Here is a 15,321-nt window from a genome sequence, read left to right on the forward strand (position 1 = left end):
TTGCCAATCACAAAATGGGACCGTCCCTCTTTCCCTCCAAGCCATGGGATCTAGATAGCATATTGCTATATCCATGGCAAGCACCAAATTATGCCAATGATCTCTTAAGCTATAACGTAAATTGCACTAAAATAAATAGGTTTAACCGTCAACGAGGTCCCCGAGACCCCGATTGCTTGTATTTGACACGTTTACCGAAGACACATATTTTATTATTAGAGTTGTAATAAATACGATCCTACATAATAGGCCCTAGCCCCTACGGAACCTCTCCCTCCGCTGTGTAGCTCCGAGATGAGGTTCCTCGTTTCCCTCTGCCGTTTGAGCAGGACATTGTCGCACATTTTCCACTTTACATGTTTCTTACCCCTTTCTGCACATCGTATCCAAAAAGTAAAGCTTTTCCGCCATTCTCTCAGATGTTTTAAGTTCTAGCGCACCATAAAAGCTATCCAACGAGTTGAAGAAAGTATTTAATTTGCCTCGGTCCTCATCCGGTTACATGTTTTTAAGACATTGCGCAAGAGTTGCGCCCGTAGAGATAACATTACTGATTCCCCTACTGGTCAAATGTTGAATTGCATCTTCTAATGCAAAATATTATGGAACCGGCTGAGGACAGAGGCGAATTAAATACTTTTTTCAACTCGTTGGATAGCTTTTATGGTGCGCTAGAACTTAAAACATCTGAGAGAATGGCGGAAAAGCTTTACTTTTTGGATACGATGTGTAGAAAGGGGTAAGAAACATGTAAAGTGGAAAATGTGCGACAATGTCCTGCTCAAACGGAAGAGGGAAACGAGGAACCTCATCTCGGAGCTATACAGCGGAGGGAGAGGTTCCGTCGGAGCTAGTCCATCGCAAACCCTTGCGACGATTATATCTTGGATGGGAATTATTGTTGCGTTTAAAAAAACACCACCATTTGGAAATGTTTCAGTTTTTGTTGGAACATTAAAGATTGCATAAGATTTTAAAATGTAATAATTTCACAGCGTAGCTCGTACCTTCAGTTTTCATTATGTAATGTTTTATGTACATACGCACCCCTTTCATAACAGAGTATCTGATGCCAACGGTACAATGTCGACCTCTGCCGGACATGTTTTTGAACGCGGGCCCATGGATGTGTAGTTCGTCATTGAACTACAAATCCCATGCATGCCTTCGGGAAAAGGCGGCACCGCAGCTTTACCAGATCGAACAACGCCGGGGATAGCGCCAACGCCGTTGAACCGCAACACCATTGCGGTTGTCAGATCTGCTGTGGGGCGCACAGTTACACACTGTACAACGCGCCCTGAGTCTTCTTCGAACAGTGTGAACCGCGCGGCAAAAGAAGGGAAGACACAAACAAAAACATGTGGTGGCGGCTGTGAGCTGAGCGGTATGTAATAACCAGCGTTCACTGGTCTTATTACTTCAATATGAGTCAGCATTGTGTTAAAAAAGAGACCCTGGAGGTTCGAAGTCATAAAATAGTTCCCGTTATAAATAAAGTGATGGTCTTCATAATTGGCCCAGCCGGGTGCTAACTAGCAGCTAGTTGTGCTAGCAGTGTTGCCATATCCGCTTATTATAAGCGACTGTGGTCTAGGCTTGTTTTTCTGTAAAGTTGTGTTTTTTTGGGGGGCTTGTTTCAAAAGTGTAGTTGCTTGTTTTGTCTTGCTTCATAACGTTGTTTAACTCAAACCTTTTCAAGTCTAGGACCCTCCCTTGAAAATGTTTTATGTCAGGGACCCTCATTCAAGACTTGTGTTGTTAAAATGTTTCTAAAATATTCAACATTTAAAAAAATCTTTAGGTTTTTGTTGTTGAAAATAGCAGATCTACGCATCGCATCGCGCTGTGAGCTTGTAGATCTGCTATTTTCAAACAGCCAATGTATATGTTTAAAATGCTTCTTTTAGGCTTGTTTTCATAGACATGTCTGCTTTTGTTTCTCTCGCAAAACCTGGCAACACTGTTGGCTAGTTAATTATGGTCCCCGCAACCAGCCTCTCTGGGGCATTGTTTTGACCTTTATCACCCATGTAGGGCCCACCTGTGTAAAAGCATTGTTTAATATCTCGCTGCATACAAATTGGATGAAGCCGTCACTTCATTTTCATTCAGTAGGCTCTGTTAGCCTGTCTAGTTAGCTCATATTAGCACGTTAGCTGACGTCAGCCTTCCATCCATCCTGGCTAACAGACTGACTCATTGTGAGGGTGTACATTTTCATTTTCTGTCCCAATAATTCCTTATATAGATGTAAAATTAACGTTAAAGTGTATATGTGTCTATATTTATTTTTAGGCTTGGGGTCTGCTGCACGTCTTTATAGACAGTGCTGGCAGCGCGCGCCCCGCCCACCTCTCTTGTCCCATGTATGTTAACGGTGTTCATGTAACCATCGTTACACAACAGACTGCAGGTCAAGGTCTCCGCCTCAATATCCATCTAACTTAGACCTGTTGTGACACCCATTAGATCTAATAGATTTCAGGTAGTTATGTAAAGTAAACTTTTGTTGTTTGTGTCATATTTGTATAGTGTTTATTCTGTAGCCTTCATGACATAATATAGCAAAGTAGTATATATATATATATATATATATATATATATATATATATATATATATATATATATATATATATATATATATATATATATGAACGAGATCCTCATTAGATCAAATAGATTTCAGGTTGAAATATATATGATCCTCATTAGAAATCTAATAGTTATGTATAGTAAACTTTATTTTGTTTGTATTATATTTGTATAGCGTTTATTTGTGTAGCCTTCATGACAGAATATAATAATAATAATAAACTTTATTTGTATAGCACCTTTTCATGACATGAAATGCAGCTCAAAGTGCTTTACAGAGCAAGAATACAATTACAGTTACAACCAATTTAACAATAAAGCAAACAAAAATAAAATAGGATAGTAGTGTAGCATAGTAGTAGTGTACTTTAAAAAAAAAGAAGAAAAAATAAAATAAATATATATTGACAGCATGCTGAATAAAAATTAGCGGAGATTAAATGTGCAACACATTATTTGGAGAACCTGTAGGCCTATGTATGTGTAGGTGTATGTCATTGGGTGAAGGCATAATCTGTATGATTTGTTTGTTTTTTACATGAATGTTTGCCACCCAGCACTGCATCGTGAGCAGAGAAGAGCACACACACACTAGCCTTTCAAGTGACAGTGAGTGGACAACATGGGGCTACATTCGACTCAGAAGAAGCACTTCCCCCTGCGCGGGATCGACGGAGTGGTGCGTCTGTTCGATGCCGAGCTTCGAAAACTTGAGCCGGACCTCTCCCTCCTCTCCCTCGTCCTGGGGTTCGTGGAGCACTTCCTGGCCGTGAACCGGGTCATACCGATAAATGTCCCCGGTGTCCGCTTCGAGCCGCTCGAGCCAGACTGTCCCAACTCGTGCTTTCCCACTGTGGAGCTGCGAATGATCTCGGCACTTCACGAGCGCTTCACGGCGCAGATACGCGGTGCAGTGGACCTGTCCCAGTACAGGCGTCCTGCGGGCGGGTCAAGCAGGGAGCTAGTGAAGAAGGTGTCAGACGTCATCTGGAACAGCCTGAGCCGCTCCTACTTCAAGGACCGGGCCCACATCCAGTCCCTGTTCAGTCTCATCACAGGTACAGTAGGACTTCCATCACAATCCCTGCGGTATAATGGAACTCTACTTTAAACCAGTTGACTGTTAATGCATTACATAATAACTGTATTAATGTTTAACTACTTAATGGGAAATTTCACTTTCAAATATGTTTGGGGTCATTTTAACCTCTACTCAGGCTTTTGTGAGCACCCCGGACAGTTTTTAAGTTGCTTGATTAATTCATATTTATTTTACCATTGTAACTTCAAAGTCCATTTTAACCATGATAGATTCATCGAAAACAACCATCCTTGGTTCTGGTGACTCATACTGCCTTACTAATACGTGAGGGGGCCGTGTCTTTTCAAAAACATTTCATAAAAAATAGGGAAAATGAAGAAAATAGACTACAATAAAATAATTAAATAAAATTTATGAGAAAAGTAATAAAAAAAACATGGCCCGCCCCCACACGTATTAGGAGGGCAGTATGAGTCACCAGAACCAAGGACAGGTGTTTTCGATGAAACTATCATGGTTAAAATGGAGTTTGAAATTACAATGGGTTTGTATAGGAAAGGGGCGTGTCTGATAAAATGAATATCAAATATCTAAATACTGAATCAAGCAACTTAAAAACTGTCCAGGATGCTCACAAAAGCCAGAGTAGATGTTAAAATGACCCCAAACATGTTTGAAAGTGAAATGTCCCTTAAAACCCTATATACTTTGTTGACCGGGTCCTTGCCCCCCCCCTCTTGCCTAAATGGCTGATAAGTTATTTTCACCGATTGCCCAGAATAGGGACGCTAGCGTTCATGTGGTTAATTGCTTTACATTTATTTATTTTAAAATTGCAATTAGGTACAAAGCTGGACAGTTCAGGGGTGGCGTTTGCAGTCGTGGCCGCCTGCCAGGTGCTGGGCCTGAAGGATGTCCACCTGGCACTGTCCGAGGACCATGCCTGGGTCATCTTTGGCAAGAACGGAGAAGAAACGGCCGAAGTTACCTGGCATGGCAAGGGCAATGAGGACAGACGAGGACAAACCGTCACAGCAGGAGTTAGTGAACGGGTAAGGATTGAGCCATGGAGCGATTGTGAAAACCGTTCGTCTGTGTGTCACACTCTGTCCTCAATGACTCAATACACTTATATCATCATCAACTCACAACACGAGGTCATGAAACTTCATATGTCAGATTTCTAACTCAATATCTGACATGGTGCAATTTGGTGGGCAAAGGTCAATGTTGCCAGTAAGTCACATGGCTTAATTATGGGCAGCTCTAGGTTTATCTGGTCATTGGTATTGTTTCATGTCAGATAGCTGTACATTATTAAACCGTAAAGAAGCCTGGCCCTGCCTACTACAAAGATTTGAAAATCAACCAAAGTGTGTATGGAGTGAGTGACAGTAGATCTACAAACTCACAACACGTTGCATCATGACGAGTTGTGAGCTTGTAGAGCAGCTATTTTCACTATTTTTGTACAACATCATTGTACAATTGATGTATAATACAGAGTTAAGGGGTTAATCAGATGAATCAATTTAGTTAGAAAGTTTTCGTGTTGATTCATTGATGTATAAGAAATTGAAAAAAATTATATAAAAAAACTGCTCTTAACCAGCTCAAACTACAGGAGTGTTCAGCTGGGTGAAAATGTCAACCTGTAGATGGCAGCATTAATACATTGTCCCTAGATTTTCTTTTCATGATTCAGCAAACTTGTCACCTTTCTGCAAAATTCTCAAGTTTTGAATCAAATAGATCACCGATGCGATTTGTACAGGTCCAGTGAGAAAGAGGGGGGGAGGGTTGACTAATCAAAATGAACTAGTGATGCGTGCCGACTCAAAGTGAAAGCAAGTGATGCGTGCCTACTCAAAGTGAAAGAGTGTCTTGCATTCCCTACTCAAAGTGAAAGAGTGTCTTGCATTCCCTACTCAAAGTGAAAGATTGATGGTTGTCTAGAGGCTTCTTGGGGTTTGACCTCAGGGCAGATGGCTGCTGGCTACACTGTCATTATGACATCATAGACTAGTTTCTTCCTGTTCCTACTCAAAGCGAAGAGTTGTGTGTGTGAGAACCACCTTTCAGCAAAAGCGGGTCCTAGCGGGCCCTTCAGAAGAAGTGATTTAGGAGAAAATGTTGCATAGGTTGGTAGTCAAGGAGGTGGATACAGTGATTAAGTGCATCTGGAGCTGGTCATGGCATTGACATTGGAGATTGAAATGGAGGTTAAAGGACCTCACTTGCATGCGTTTCCTCTATGGGATGTTTGCAAGAAAGCACAAAAAGGTCATGCAAAGTGCATTCTGTGCCACAATGTAATGTAAGGGCAGCCATGCTTTGCTGGCACATTGTAATTAGCCAGCATGCACAGAAAGAACATCTGTGATGTGATAATGACACAGTGAAGCCAAGCCAGCAGCCTTATACCCAGTGAGACAGGACAGACACCCAGAATAGGGATGAGTTAGCTTTTACGATTTTTCTTGGCAGTCTCCAAATATTGATTTTCATATTTCAAAACACATTTTATATACTACATTTTTCGTTATTTTGCCATTATTTTAACCTTTTAAAATGTTATATAATCGGTTTATTTACAACCAAAGTTAATAATAATGTACAGTAATTTGCCATTTGTTATTCCCACCACTGGCAGATGTTTACATTTAAACTTTCAGTGAAGAGAGGACTCTGCAGGCTACCTCTGCAGAGTCCCAAGAACAGTAGATCTTTCAAGAATTCTGATTTGTCGTACACATCCCTACCCCAAACCCCCCAGCGGGACTATCTTTCTCTTGCTCATGCATCCTTCTTTCCTTTTCACTCATAATCAGTTTACATTACCTAATGATCATATTCTTTTGAAATGTTTGAAATCATGTCTATGATTGATACATTTGTACCTTACATAAAGCATAATAATCTTACTGCAAAAAAACACGATTGAGTGTTTTGGTCCCCTTTTAAAGACCTATTTTGCCCTAAAATCTCTTTCCAAAGCCTGTATATTGTCATAGATGTTTGTGTATTGCCTTTACAGCCCTCTATCCTCTCAGCTAAAACCATCATTGTTCACTTGAAGTACTGTCTTATACCATTTCTTTCCACCCTGGTGTTTCTATAGCAAAGTTGGCTCTACCTGAAGGGTTCCTATATGAAGTGTAACAGAAACATGGAGGTGGCCTTCATGGTGTGTGCCATTAACCCTTCACTGGACCTGCACACAGACAGCTCTGAGCTGCTTCAGCTACAACAGGTGAACCTAACCTCTAAATAGAATGGTGTCATGTTATTCTTGTTTTTGCTGCTTATAGAAGGCTCTGCCAGGACCGACCGCAATGTCCAGTCGAGCAAGAATTTCTACACTGGATGAATTGGCATTGTCATTTAATCTTGTTCTGTTTGTGTGAATGGTTTCCTGTGCACGCAGAAACTGCTATGGCTGCTCTATGAGCGCGGAGACCTTGAAAGGTGAGCTGTTGCTTGTTATTATCATTATTTAGGATATAGGGCTGTGACTGTTAATTTAACTAATAGATTTGAATAAATTAATAGATTTTCAGTGGGGAAATCCCCCCCCCCCCCCTTATTTTTGTTATTTTCTGCTGGTGAAAGTTGCAGGCGTGTACAGTAAAAATTGTCTGATATGAAATGTTCGCTTGTACCAATATAACAATCATTGGCCTTCCATAACATCCTCAAGGGCTTTTGGAGAAACTAATCTTTCATTTTCTCGTCACTTCATACATTTATGAATAACTATTTCTAGGCTTCAGTACTTTTGATATCCTGCAGATGATATTCAATTGAATATATAAACAATACACAGACGTAAAATTATTATTTGATTTAATCAAAAAAGTAATCGATAGAATAATCGTAAGAAAATAATCAACAGTTGCAGCCCTCTTAGGATATGAAGAACGGTTATTAAGTCTGTTGTCGTCATGGAGTGTTTTATTATTTGATTAATCCCTGATTATAGACTCACTGTAAGTGGACTGAGTTTTATTTTGCTGTCTTAACTGTGTTATGTCACAGATATCCTATGGCCATGGGCACCCTGGCAGACCTGGAGGACCAAGATCCCATCCCTGGCAAAGAGAACCCCATTAATATTCACTTCAAAGTCAGTCTATACTCTTTACAATATTATTTATGAAGATTTGTCTTGCAGTGAAATATATAGCTGTGTTTTTGATTATTATTTAACAATAGTTCTTATGTGCTATAAATCTTATTAACTAAACAATTTTCTTCTAAATGGTCAGTCTGCGATCTGTGATAAAAAAGTGTGTGTGTTTGTCGTTTGCCAGGCTGTGGGCTCTGCGAAGAAGTACTACAACAACGAGCACATCTACCCCTTCATGTTCCTTGCCGGCTTTCACTACAGACACAGGAATGTCCGCGATGCTTTAGGGTCATGGGCAGAGGCTGCCCAAGTCATGCAAGAGTAAGTCTGACTGACACTGACACACACTATTAACCCAGTAAAACCTGAGGCCAATTCTACAAATGCCTTCTAAATCAGTAGTTCTCACACTTTAAAACGTTTTCAAAAATAGCCAACGCCAAAATCAGAAGAATGTCACGGATGCTTTCCCGGTTAAGGGTGATTAAACGAGCTGTGAGCTTGTAGATTGGCATTTTTTGTTGAGCGACACAGCGCACAATGAAGTGTACCGAGCCCTTTATACTAGAAATAATGAGTTGCTTCATCCCTTATTTGTAGGACGCCGTATTATGTTATTTTGTGAAATAAAGCCAACTAGAGTAGTTATTTCAGTAGGCTAACACCAGATGGCGGTAAATACAAACTCTAAAGCAATGTGATCAATCTATTATTTAGGGACTTTGACTTCATCTAGCTGCCAATTAGATGCTTCAAACTGTAGTGCTCACATACTGTAAACTTAAAATATTATCCACAATGCAGTGCACTCTGTCAATACTACTTAAGTATCAAATAAGGGTGCAACAGTAAATCGAACTAAAAGATTCAAAATGTACCCGCCCCCCCATCCATTTCCCAGCTTTTTTCATTTTTTAAGTACATAGCAAAAGTCTTAAAAATACGGAAAATGGGCGATAAGCATACAGCACTTGTAGATGCATCATAATTAAGGATGTTTGATATTGACTTTTTTACCCAAATCCGATATTCCCATATTGTCCAACTCCTAATTTCCGATACCGATATCAACCGATACCGATATATGCCGTATGGAATAATTGCTAAGAAACAAATTGATAGTTGCAGCCTTAGACTCTCTGTACAGTTCACAAGGTAAGGATCACATTTCAGCCATATTAAAGCAGGAACCTCCCAGCCCCTCAGATTTATGTAACAGAGGGTGTGGTTGGCCTAAAGATTTGCCAGGAAGCCTCGCTCAACTCTCCATCCTTGGCTTTGCTCCTCGTGGGTGCCGTTAACCTGCCTTCTTCTCGTCCCTTTTTATTAAACACACTGTCTGCGCTGCTAAAAATATGGCGAGCGACTGACCAGAGAGCAGGGAACAGAACAGGCTGGAACGCCCACATTCCCTTCCCATCAATCAGCTTCCCTTTTCCTCCCTGTGCCTTTTCCTGTCCCTCCATTGTTCTCAAATCCTTCAATTTCAGCTCCCCTCTGTGCACAATGTCTAGAAAAAGTGTAACTGCTGAAAAGCAGACGAGAGGTGTTAAGTAAAAAAAAGAAGAAGCAGGGTTTCAAGACTGTAGATGCATTTTAATCACATGAACCCTAACGTCCCTATTCTGGGCTTGTCATGATAAGTGAACATTTTGTGAAAGCTCTACTAGAACAGCTATTTTAGACAAACAGATTTAGGTGTAGAGGTTAAAAAAAACTAAGGGTATATGCCACTGGGGGACCCCTTCAACAAAGTATATAGGTTTTAATTGGTCAAAAATGTCCTATGAGAGCATCTTGTTGGATTGCAGACTATTTGACAGAGCAAGGCCATGGCTCTTGATAGACTCATTTTAAACGTTCATCTAGAAACTCAATATAGGTTCCTCAAATAGGAATGAAAGTGCCTTAACCTCCGAGAGACTTGGTGGAGAGAGAACCAATACACAATGCGTTCCTTGTTTTTCTGAGGGTTTCACTCTTAATTCTGTGTGTTTGTGTAGCCATGTGCAATATATGCGCAAATAATTATTGAACCCCCTTGAATTTACAATATTAGTCATAATCCTATTATCCTAATATGCTTGACTACTATCTATGACTGTAGCAAATGACCAAATTGGTAATGGTTTTATCATTGGTGTGAAATACAGTTTTAGAAATATGCGTTTCCGTCTGTGCACTACTACACCAAGTTTTGCACATCGCTCATCATTATCTGACCCCTGGTCTTTCCACCCCTCCACAGATATAACTATTTCAGAGAGGATGAGGAAATCTACAAAGAGTTTTTCGACATAGCGAATGACGTCATCCCCACCTTGCTGAAGGAGACCGCTGCTGCTGCTGAGAGTACCGGAGAGGGAGGAGAGGGCGGAGAGGGAGCTAACAAGGTAATCACTCCTCCCCCTGGTTCCTGGCCACTGAGCAAGGACTGTTGTATAATAGATGAAACTCTTCTCACTAATATCATGTATCTTAATGTCCTCTATTCCTCCCCAATGGGTCCCTAATGACATTTCATTTCACAGCCAATGTATTTTGTGCTGATGTACTGAGATGAGCTCTTGAGGGATTTTATTTAACTTTGATCGCATCAGTTTCCTCTTCATCTTTCTTTCTTTCTTTTATTTGTATCCTCCCCCCTCTTCAGGACCAGCCCAAGCAAGCCGCAGCGCTCTCTGCCCTCCAGGACTCGGAATGCTTTGCCCACCTGTTGCGCTTCTATGACGGGATCTGTAAGTGGGAGGAGGGCAGTCCCACTCCTGTTCTCCACGTGGGTTGGGCCACCTACCTGGTGCAGTCCCTCAGCCGCTTTGATGCACAGGTGAGGAGATGAGAACAGACCAGACCCAGGCAGCTGGACTCACTACTGGCTCCAAGGCCACTGGAAGAGCAGAGATGATAAAGCATGAAGTGTCTTGAATGATGAACTATGTTTCAAAGTAGAGTGTCAGGGATTTCCTCATATATCTCACTTGGTTTGGTAGTTACCCTACTATAGTAGTAACCATACTTGTGTTTGCTTGAAAAGGTGCGTCAGAAGGTGACCATCATCATCAAAGAGGTGGAGCCCCCGGACGATGACGACCAGTCCAGCGAGGACCCTCGGGAGGGCAGGCGACGTGGCCCCAGGAGGGAGTCCAAGCTGGAGGACCAGAGCTCTACGCCGCCTCCTCCTTCCTCCACAGCCTCCACATCCCCACCCAGCCAGCCACCCGCGCAGCCCAAGAAGGTAGGGGAGGTGGGCGGGCGCCGGCGGTCATCTCAGGGCCTCCGGGGCTCAGACACAGAGGCGAAGGCAAAGTCTCCCAGCCCCGACTCCCCCTCGTCTTCCCCCACGGCCCAGCATCAGGCGACCCCAGCGGAGGGTCCAGTGGTGTCCTTCCAGAGTGAGAAGATGAAGGGCATGAAGGGGCTGCTGTGCGCGGCAAAGGTCAACTCTAGCGCCATCAAGCTGCAGCTCACGGCGCAGTCGCAGGTCCAGATGAAGAGGCAGAAGAGCACACAGCCAGGAGACTACACCATGTCCTTCATGAAGCGCCAACGCAAATCCCTCTAGACTAGTAGTTCTCAAACTTGTTAGTTTCAAGGACCCTCATAACTCTTGAGTGTGCGAATAGAACAAAATGGGTGTTCCATTTCTACACTCAAGAACCCTGAGGGTGCTAGGACTTCACTTTGAGAATCTAGACTGACTGGCCGGAGGGTTATGTGGGAGTTGCTAAAACTGTCTCTAGGACGTTGTTCCGTTGTACTGTGAAAAGCAATGCACACACACACACACACACACACTCAAACATTCACAGAATAACACATACCCATATTGTTTTGTTCGTGAACATTTTAGAAATGTTTTCATCTACTCCGTCATATCAGTTACATAAAACATTACAATATTTTCCTCCTTCCATACTATATAAGCTCGGATTCACTTAAACCTCACAATAAAACTGACTAGATTTAATCACCATTACATTTAAAGGCTTTGTAATTCAAAAATAGCTACAAAGCAAACACAACAATAAGCTTTTCTGGGCAGTGGTGCCTCATTAATTGATTGTAAACATTCAGTCACTGTTGATTTGTATTGTTCCACTGGGCGGTCAGCTGCTTACCAAGCACTGACCTCTCACTGAATCACTGAATTTGTGTATGTGGAGTTCTAGAAGCCAAAGCAACAGGAACCTTTAGCAACGTAACATATATTTCTAGAAGTATGTAAATATAAAGTTGAACCATTCTGAAATTCATGTTTTGTCTTGAATTCATCCATTTGACTGAAGCGTTTGGAAGTGATTAATTTAGGAATAGTTACCATGTAACATTGTCCACTTCTTCTCTATCGTCAGCTTATCTCTCGCTAGCTATATGTTGCCTTAAGTTGCCTTTGTTATTTTCTATTTAGGTGGCCTTTAGTTTTGAGAATAGCTGAGGTAGATCTATTTCTAATGATTAGAGAGATGACCAGAAAGACCATGCACTGTTGAAAGGGAATCACTTGATGTGGCTCCTGCTACGTTGTTTTCTTGCTTGTTAACTTGTGTTTTTGTATTCTGCAAGTAATAAAAATGAAATGAAAATGTGATTGAGTCTAGTTTCATGACCTATAATAGAGTTACGTTATACACTTTATTATCCCCTCGGGTACGTTTGGCCCCTGCATTTGACCATCCTGTCTACTTGGGAGCTATGAGCAGCCACAGTGCAGCGCCTGGGGACCAGCCTTGACCTTGGTCAAGGACAATGGCAGGACTATGTACATAGACTGCATATCTTCTGGTGTGGGAGTACCCAGAAGAAACTCACACAAACATTGGGAGAACAAGTTACAACCAAAGCACACAGAAAGACCCCTGCTGGTGTTTGAACCTAGGATGACCTTTACACTGTGGGGCAACGGTGTGCGGTGTAGTCTTTAAGTTAAAATGATTATTGCAATTTCTTTTTTACATTTTTGCCCACAATGAACACTAAAAGTCTAAACAAACCAGGACTCCGACATGAAAAAGATAAATGAAGAGCTCCGAAGGATGTAACCTGAAAGCAATTCATTTTGTGGTTTGATCCTGTCTGTCTTGAGGCTGTTGCATTACAAAGCACATTATGTCTTATGTGACTTGTATGGGCAAACGGGACTGTCTGGGATCACAGAGCCTATAAAGTCAACAGGAAAAAAGAACATGTATTTATTTTCTCAAACGAGTAGACAATGTGAACAGTAATATAGGCTAAAAACGTGAGTTTATGTTCTATCGTCCTCGGCTGTGTTGTGGTCCACTCCAAAATAACCGAGTTGTGTTCATCATGTAAGGGGTTGGTCCACAGACAGACTCAAAGATCTGGAGACTGGCGTGGGTTATCATCGCTCACATCACAGAGAGGAGCTTCTATGAGACATGCGCAGCGCAAACAGTCGAACGGCAGCCGGGACGAGTGGAGTTCGTTGGGGTGTCTCATCTCGTCAGAGTTGGACTTGGACCTAATATGAATGACAGAAAAGAACTGCGGATTCTTTGGTGCCTGGAAGCCAGACGCATGCATCGACATTCAGTCTTTTCCAATTAGATCACTATTGTTTTAGTCAGGTATAGGCAAAGCTCTCTCTCTGATTAAGTGGTCGTGATAAGCGATCGTAATACACAGATCTAAAGCCATGGATACCATAGGAGTGTCATTCTTGGACCCTTTGGACGATTACGAGTTGATTCATCGCATCGGGTGCGGCACGTACGGAGATGTGTTCAAGGTGAGTGTTAGCGTCGTGAGGGACCGAGCCTGGGCGAAACGCAGCAGAGCCTCCTTCCTCCTTCCCCTTGTGTATTTGTTTGGTTTTCTGCATAATCGTCTCGACAGGAGAAGTGACACTTCTTCTTCTGGATTGTTTATGTATGAACATACTGTATTTTTAATTAGTAAACATCACCCGCGTTTGGGTCTGTTGTTTTCCATAATGTTTAGTGTTTCAAGGTGAAGCTGTGTGTGAGGTGCAATTTCTACATCATTACAAAATTTGGTAATACAGTCCTTCTACTGCTGCCCAAGGAGAGTATCTGCTAGTGATGCCAGCCAGTCATCTAGTGATGTATAAGGCATGCCATCCTGGCTGGTGCATTTGTGAAATGTATGTTGGAACCATTAAAGAATCTTGTCAAGACTCAATGGGCTGGGGGGATGATGAGTCCCTTGAGAGCTTTTATTACATTTATTTTAGTAGCCTACATCACTACAAGACAAGACGAAACATTGCAAGGCCCTCTAAAAAGCCTGTACAGTAGGTTCAACAAAATATTATTGGTAGAGCCAATACACTTGGTTATGTTGCCTATTGCAATGCCATTCAGCACTTGAACAGATTTTGGGGGCTTCTGTGAACACTCAATTGAAATAACTTAATTGAAAGAACCCATAAATAGCTGTGCCCTTTACAGTTCAAAGAGCAGAGTTTAGCCCTTTCTCTGTGCCTTGTTCATAGAAAAGTGTTTACAGGCACAGTGCACAATCTGTTAAATTAGATTTACAGGTTCATAGTTATAGTTATTTTTTATCTGTGCCACTGTATAAAATCTCTGTCAGATGACTTCTATTGACACTTTGTGATAAGAGCCTCAGGATGCAAACATCCTGTGCTGCAAACCCGCCCTCCCTGCATGCCTTATGTATACGCATGCTGCGATAGGAAGAGAAAAATGTCTCTTTTAACCACTTACACCCTATACTTAGTTGACTGGGGTCCCCCAGGGCTCTATACTAGATACGCTAGTATTTCCATCTCCCCACCAAAACGCTTCACTGAAAATAGACGATCTACAAGCTCTCGCAGCTCGTCCTGTCGTGAGAGCTTGTAGATCTGATATTTTCACCTAATGTTCACCCCAGAACAGGGATGCTATAGGGTTGAAGTGGTTAAGAAGCAGGAAGATAACAGGAGCAGATACATGATGATGATGAAGACTGCTCATATCTTCGCTTAAGAGCTGTTCTCCTGTGCCAGTCTTGCGGTACCGTGGCATTTCGTGTCGCTGCCCTGTGTGCGTGTGCTCGCTGTGAATGGGGAAACGGTACTGTTGCAGAAGACAATAGGCCATTATCACCTCCCACTACCTCTTTCTCCCTTCCAACGTCCGCCAGCCCTGCAGAGCTACTAGTCAAGGGTGAAACCACTGGACATGTGACCGGGTCTGTGGGGGCACTCAATGGAGTCCCATTAGATGGCCATTGTTCACAGGAATGGCTCACAGCTCAAGAGTATGACCCCCATAGTGATAAATAATATCATCACAGAAACCCAGTCAGGCGTTTCAAGTCCAAGTAACTTTGTGTTTCTAAGCACCGCTGGTACCAAATAGAACTTAGGAAAAGGTTCTGAATTGACAGGGGCCCGTTGAGGATGCCCTGTTTTGTAGATTTATTTGTATCTAATAAAGGTAGTGTGACTGTGTTGATCACAGACACACTGTGTGATAAAACGTGACAGGTGTTGGGTGCAGTGACCACAGACAGGAAGAAGTGCATGCTTTTCACAGGCACGCCGACCTGGCTGACATTGCTGTGA

General features: G+C 42.2%; 2 protein-coding genes across 5 annotated transcripts in view; both read left to right on the top strand.

Annotated features, from left to right (window-relative positions):
• The first annotated feature begins 1,272 nt into the window (after positions 1-1,272).
• On the top strand, positions 1,273-12,354 carry men1 (multiple endocrine neoplasia I). Its single transcript, XM_080450690.1, has 10 exons — positions 1,273-1,387; positions 3,153-3,653; positions 4,481-4,689; positions 6,759-6,890; positions 7,065-7,105; positions 7,676-7,763; positions 7,951-8,087; positions 10,015-10,159; positions 10,420-10,593; positions 10,801-12,354. Exons 2-10 carry the CDS (start codon positions 3,218-3,220, stop codon positions 11,326-11,328), a joined length of 1,890 nt encoding a protein of 629 aa, XP_080306816.1. The 5' UTR covers positions 1,273-1,387; positions 3,153-3,217; the 3' UTR covers positions 11,329-12,354.
• A 795-nt stretch (positions 12,355-13,149) lies between these two features.
• map4k2 (mitogen-activated protein kinase kinase kinase kinase 2) overlaps positions 13,150-15,321 on the top strand; it is a 36,868-nt gene continuing 34,696 nt past the window's right edge. For all 4 annotated transcript variants that reach the window (XM_080450679.1, XM_080450681.1, XM_080450680.1 and 1 more), the window contains exon 1: positions 13,150-13,515. In XM_080450679.1, the coding sequence (XP_080306805.1) occupies positions 13,423-13,515 (93 nt within the window). In that variant the 5' untranslated portion in view covers positions 13,150-13,422. The remainder of the gene's footprint in view (positions 13,516-15,321) is intronic.

Source organism: Gymnoscopelus braueri (assembly GCF_963280865.1).
Source record: "Gymnoscopelus braueri genome assembly, chromosome: 15".
NCBI lineage: Eukaryota > Metazoa > Chordata > Actinopteri > Myctophiformes > Myctophidae > Gymnoscopelus > Gymnoscopelus braueri.

Bases quoted from the DNA above. Each gene is read 5' to 3' on its own strand.
- men1 (XM_080450690.1), top strand. From the start codon at position 3,218: ATGGGGCTACATTCGACTCAGAAGAAGCACTTCCCCCTGCGCGGGATC. The intron at 4,690-6,758 runs GTAAGGATTGAG...GTGTTTCTATAG, and splicing joins CAGCAGGAGTTAGTGAACGG to CAAAGTTGGCTCTACCTGAA. The intron at 6,891-7,064 runs GTGAACCTAACC...CTGTGCACGCAG, and splicing joins AGCTGCTTCAGCTACAACAG to AAACTGCTATGGCTGCTCTA.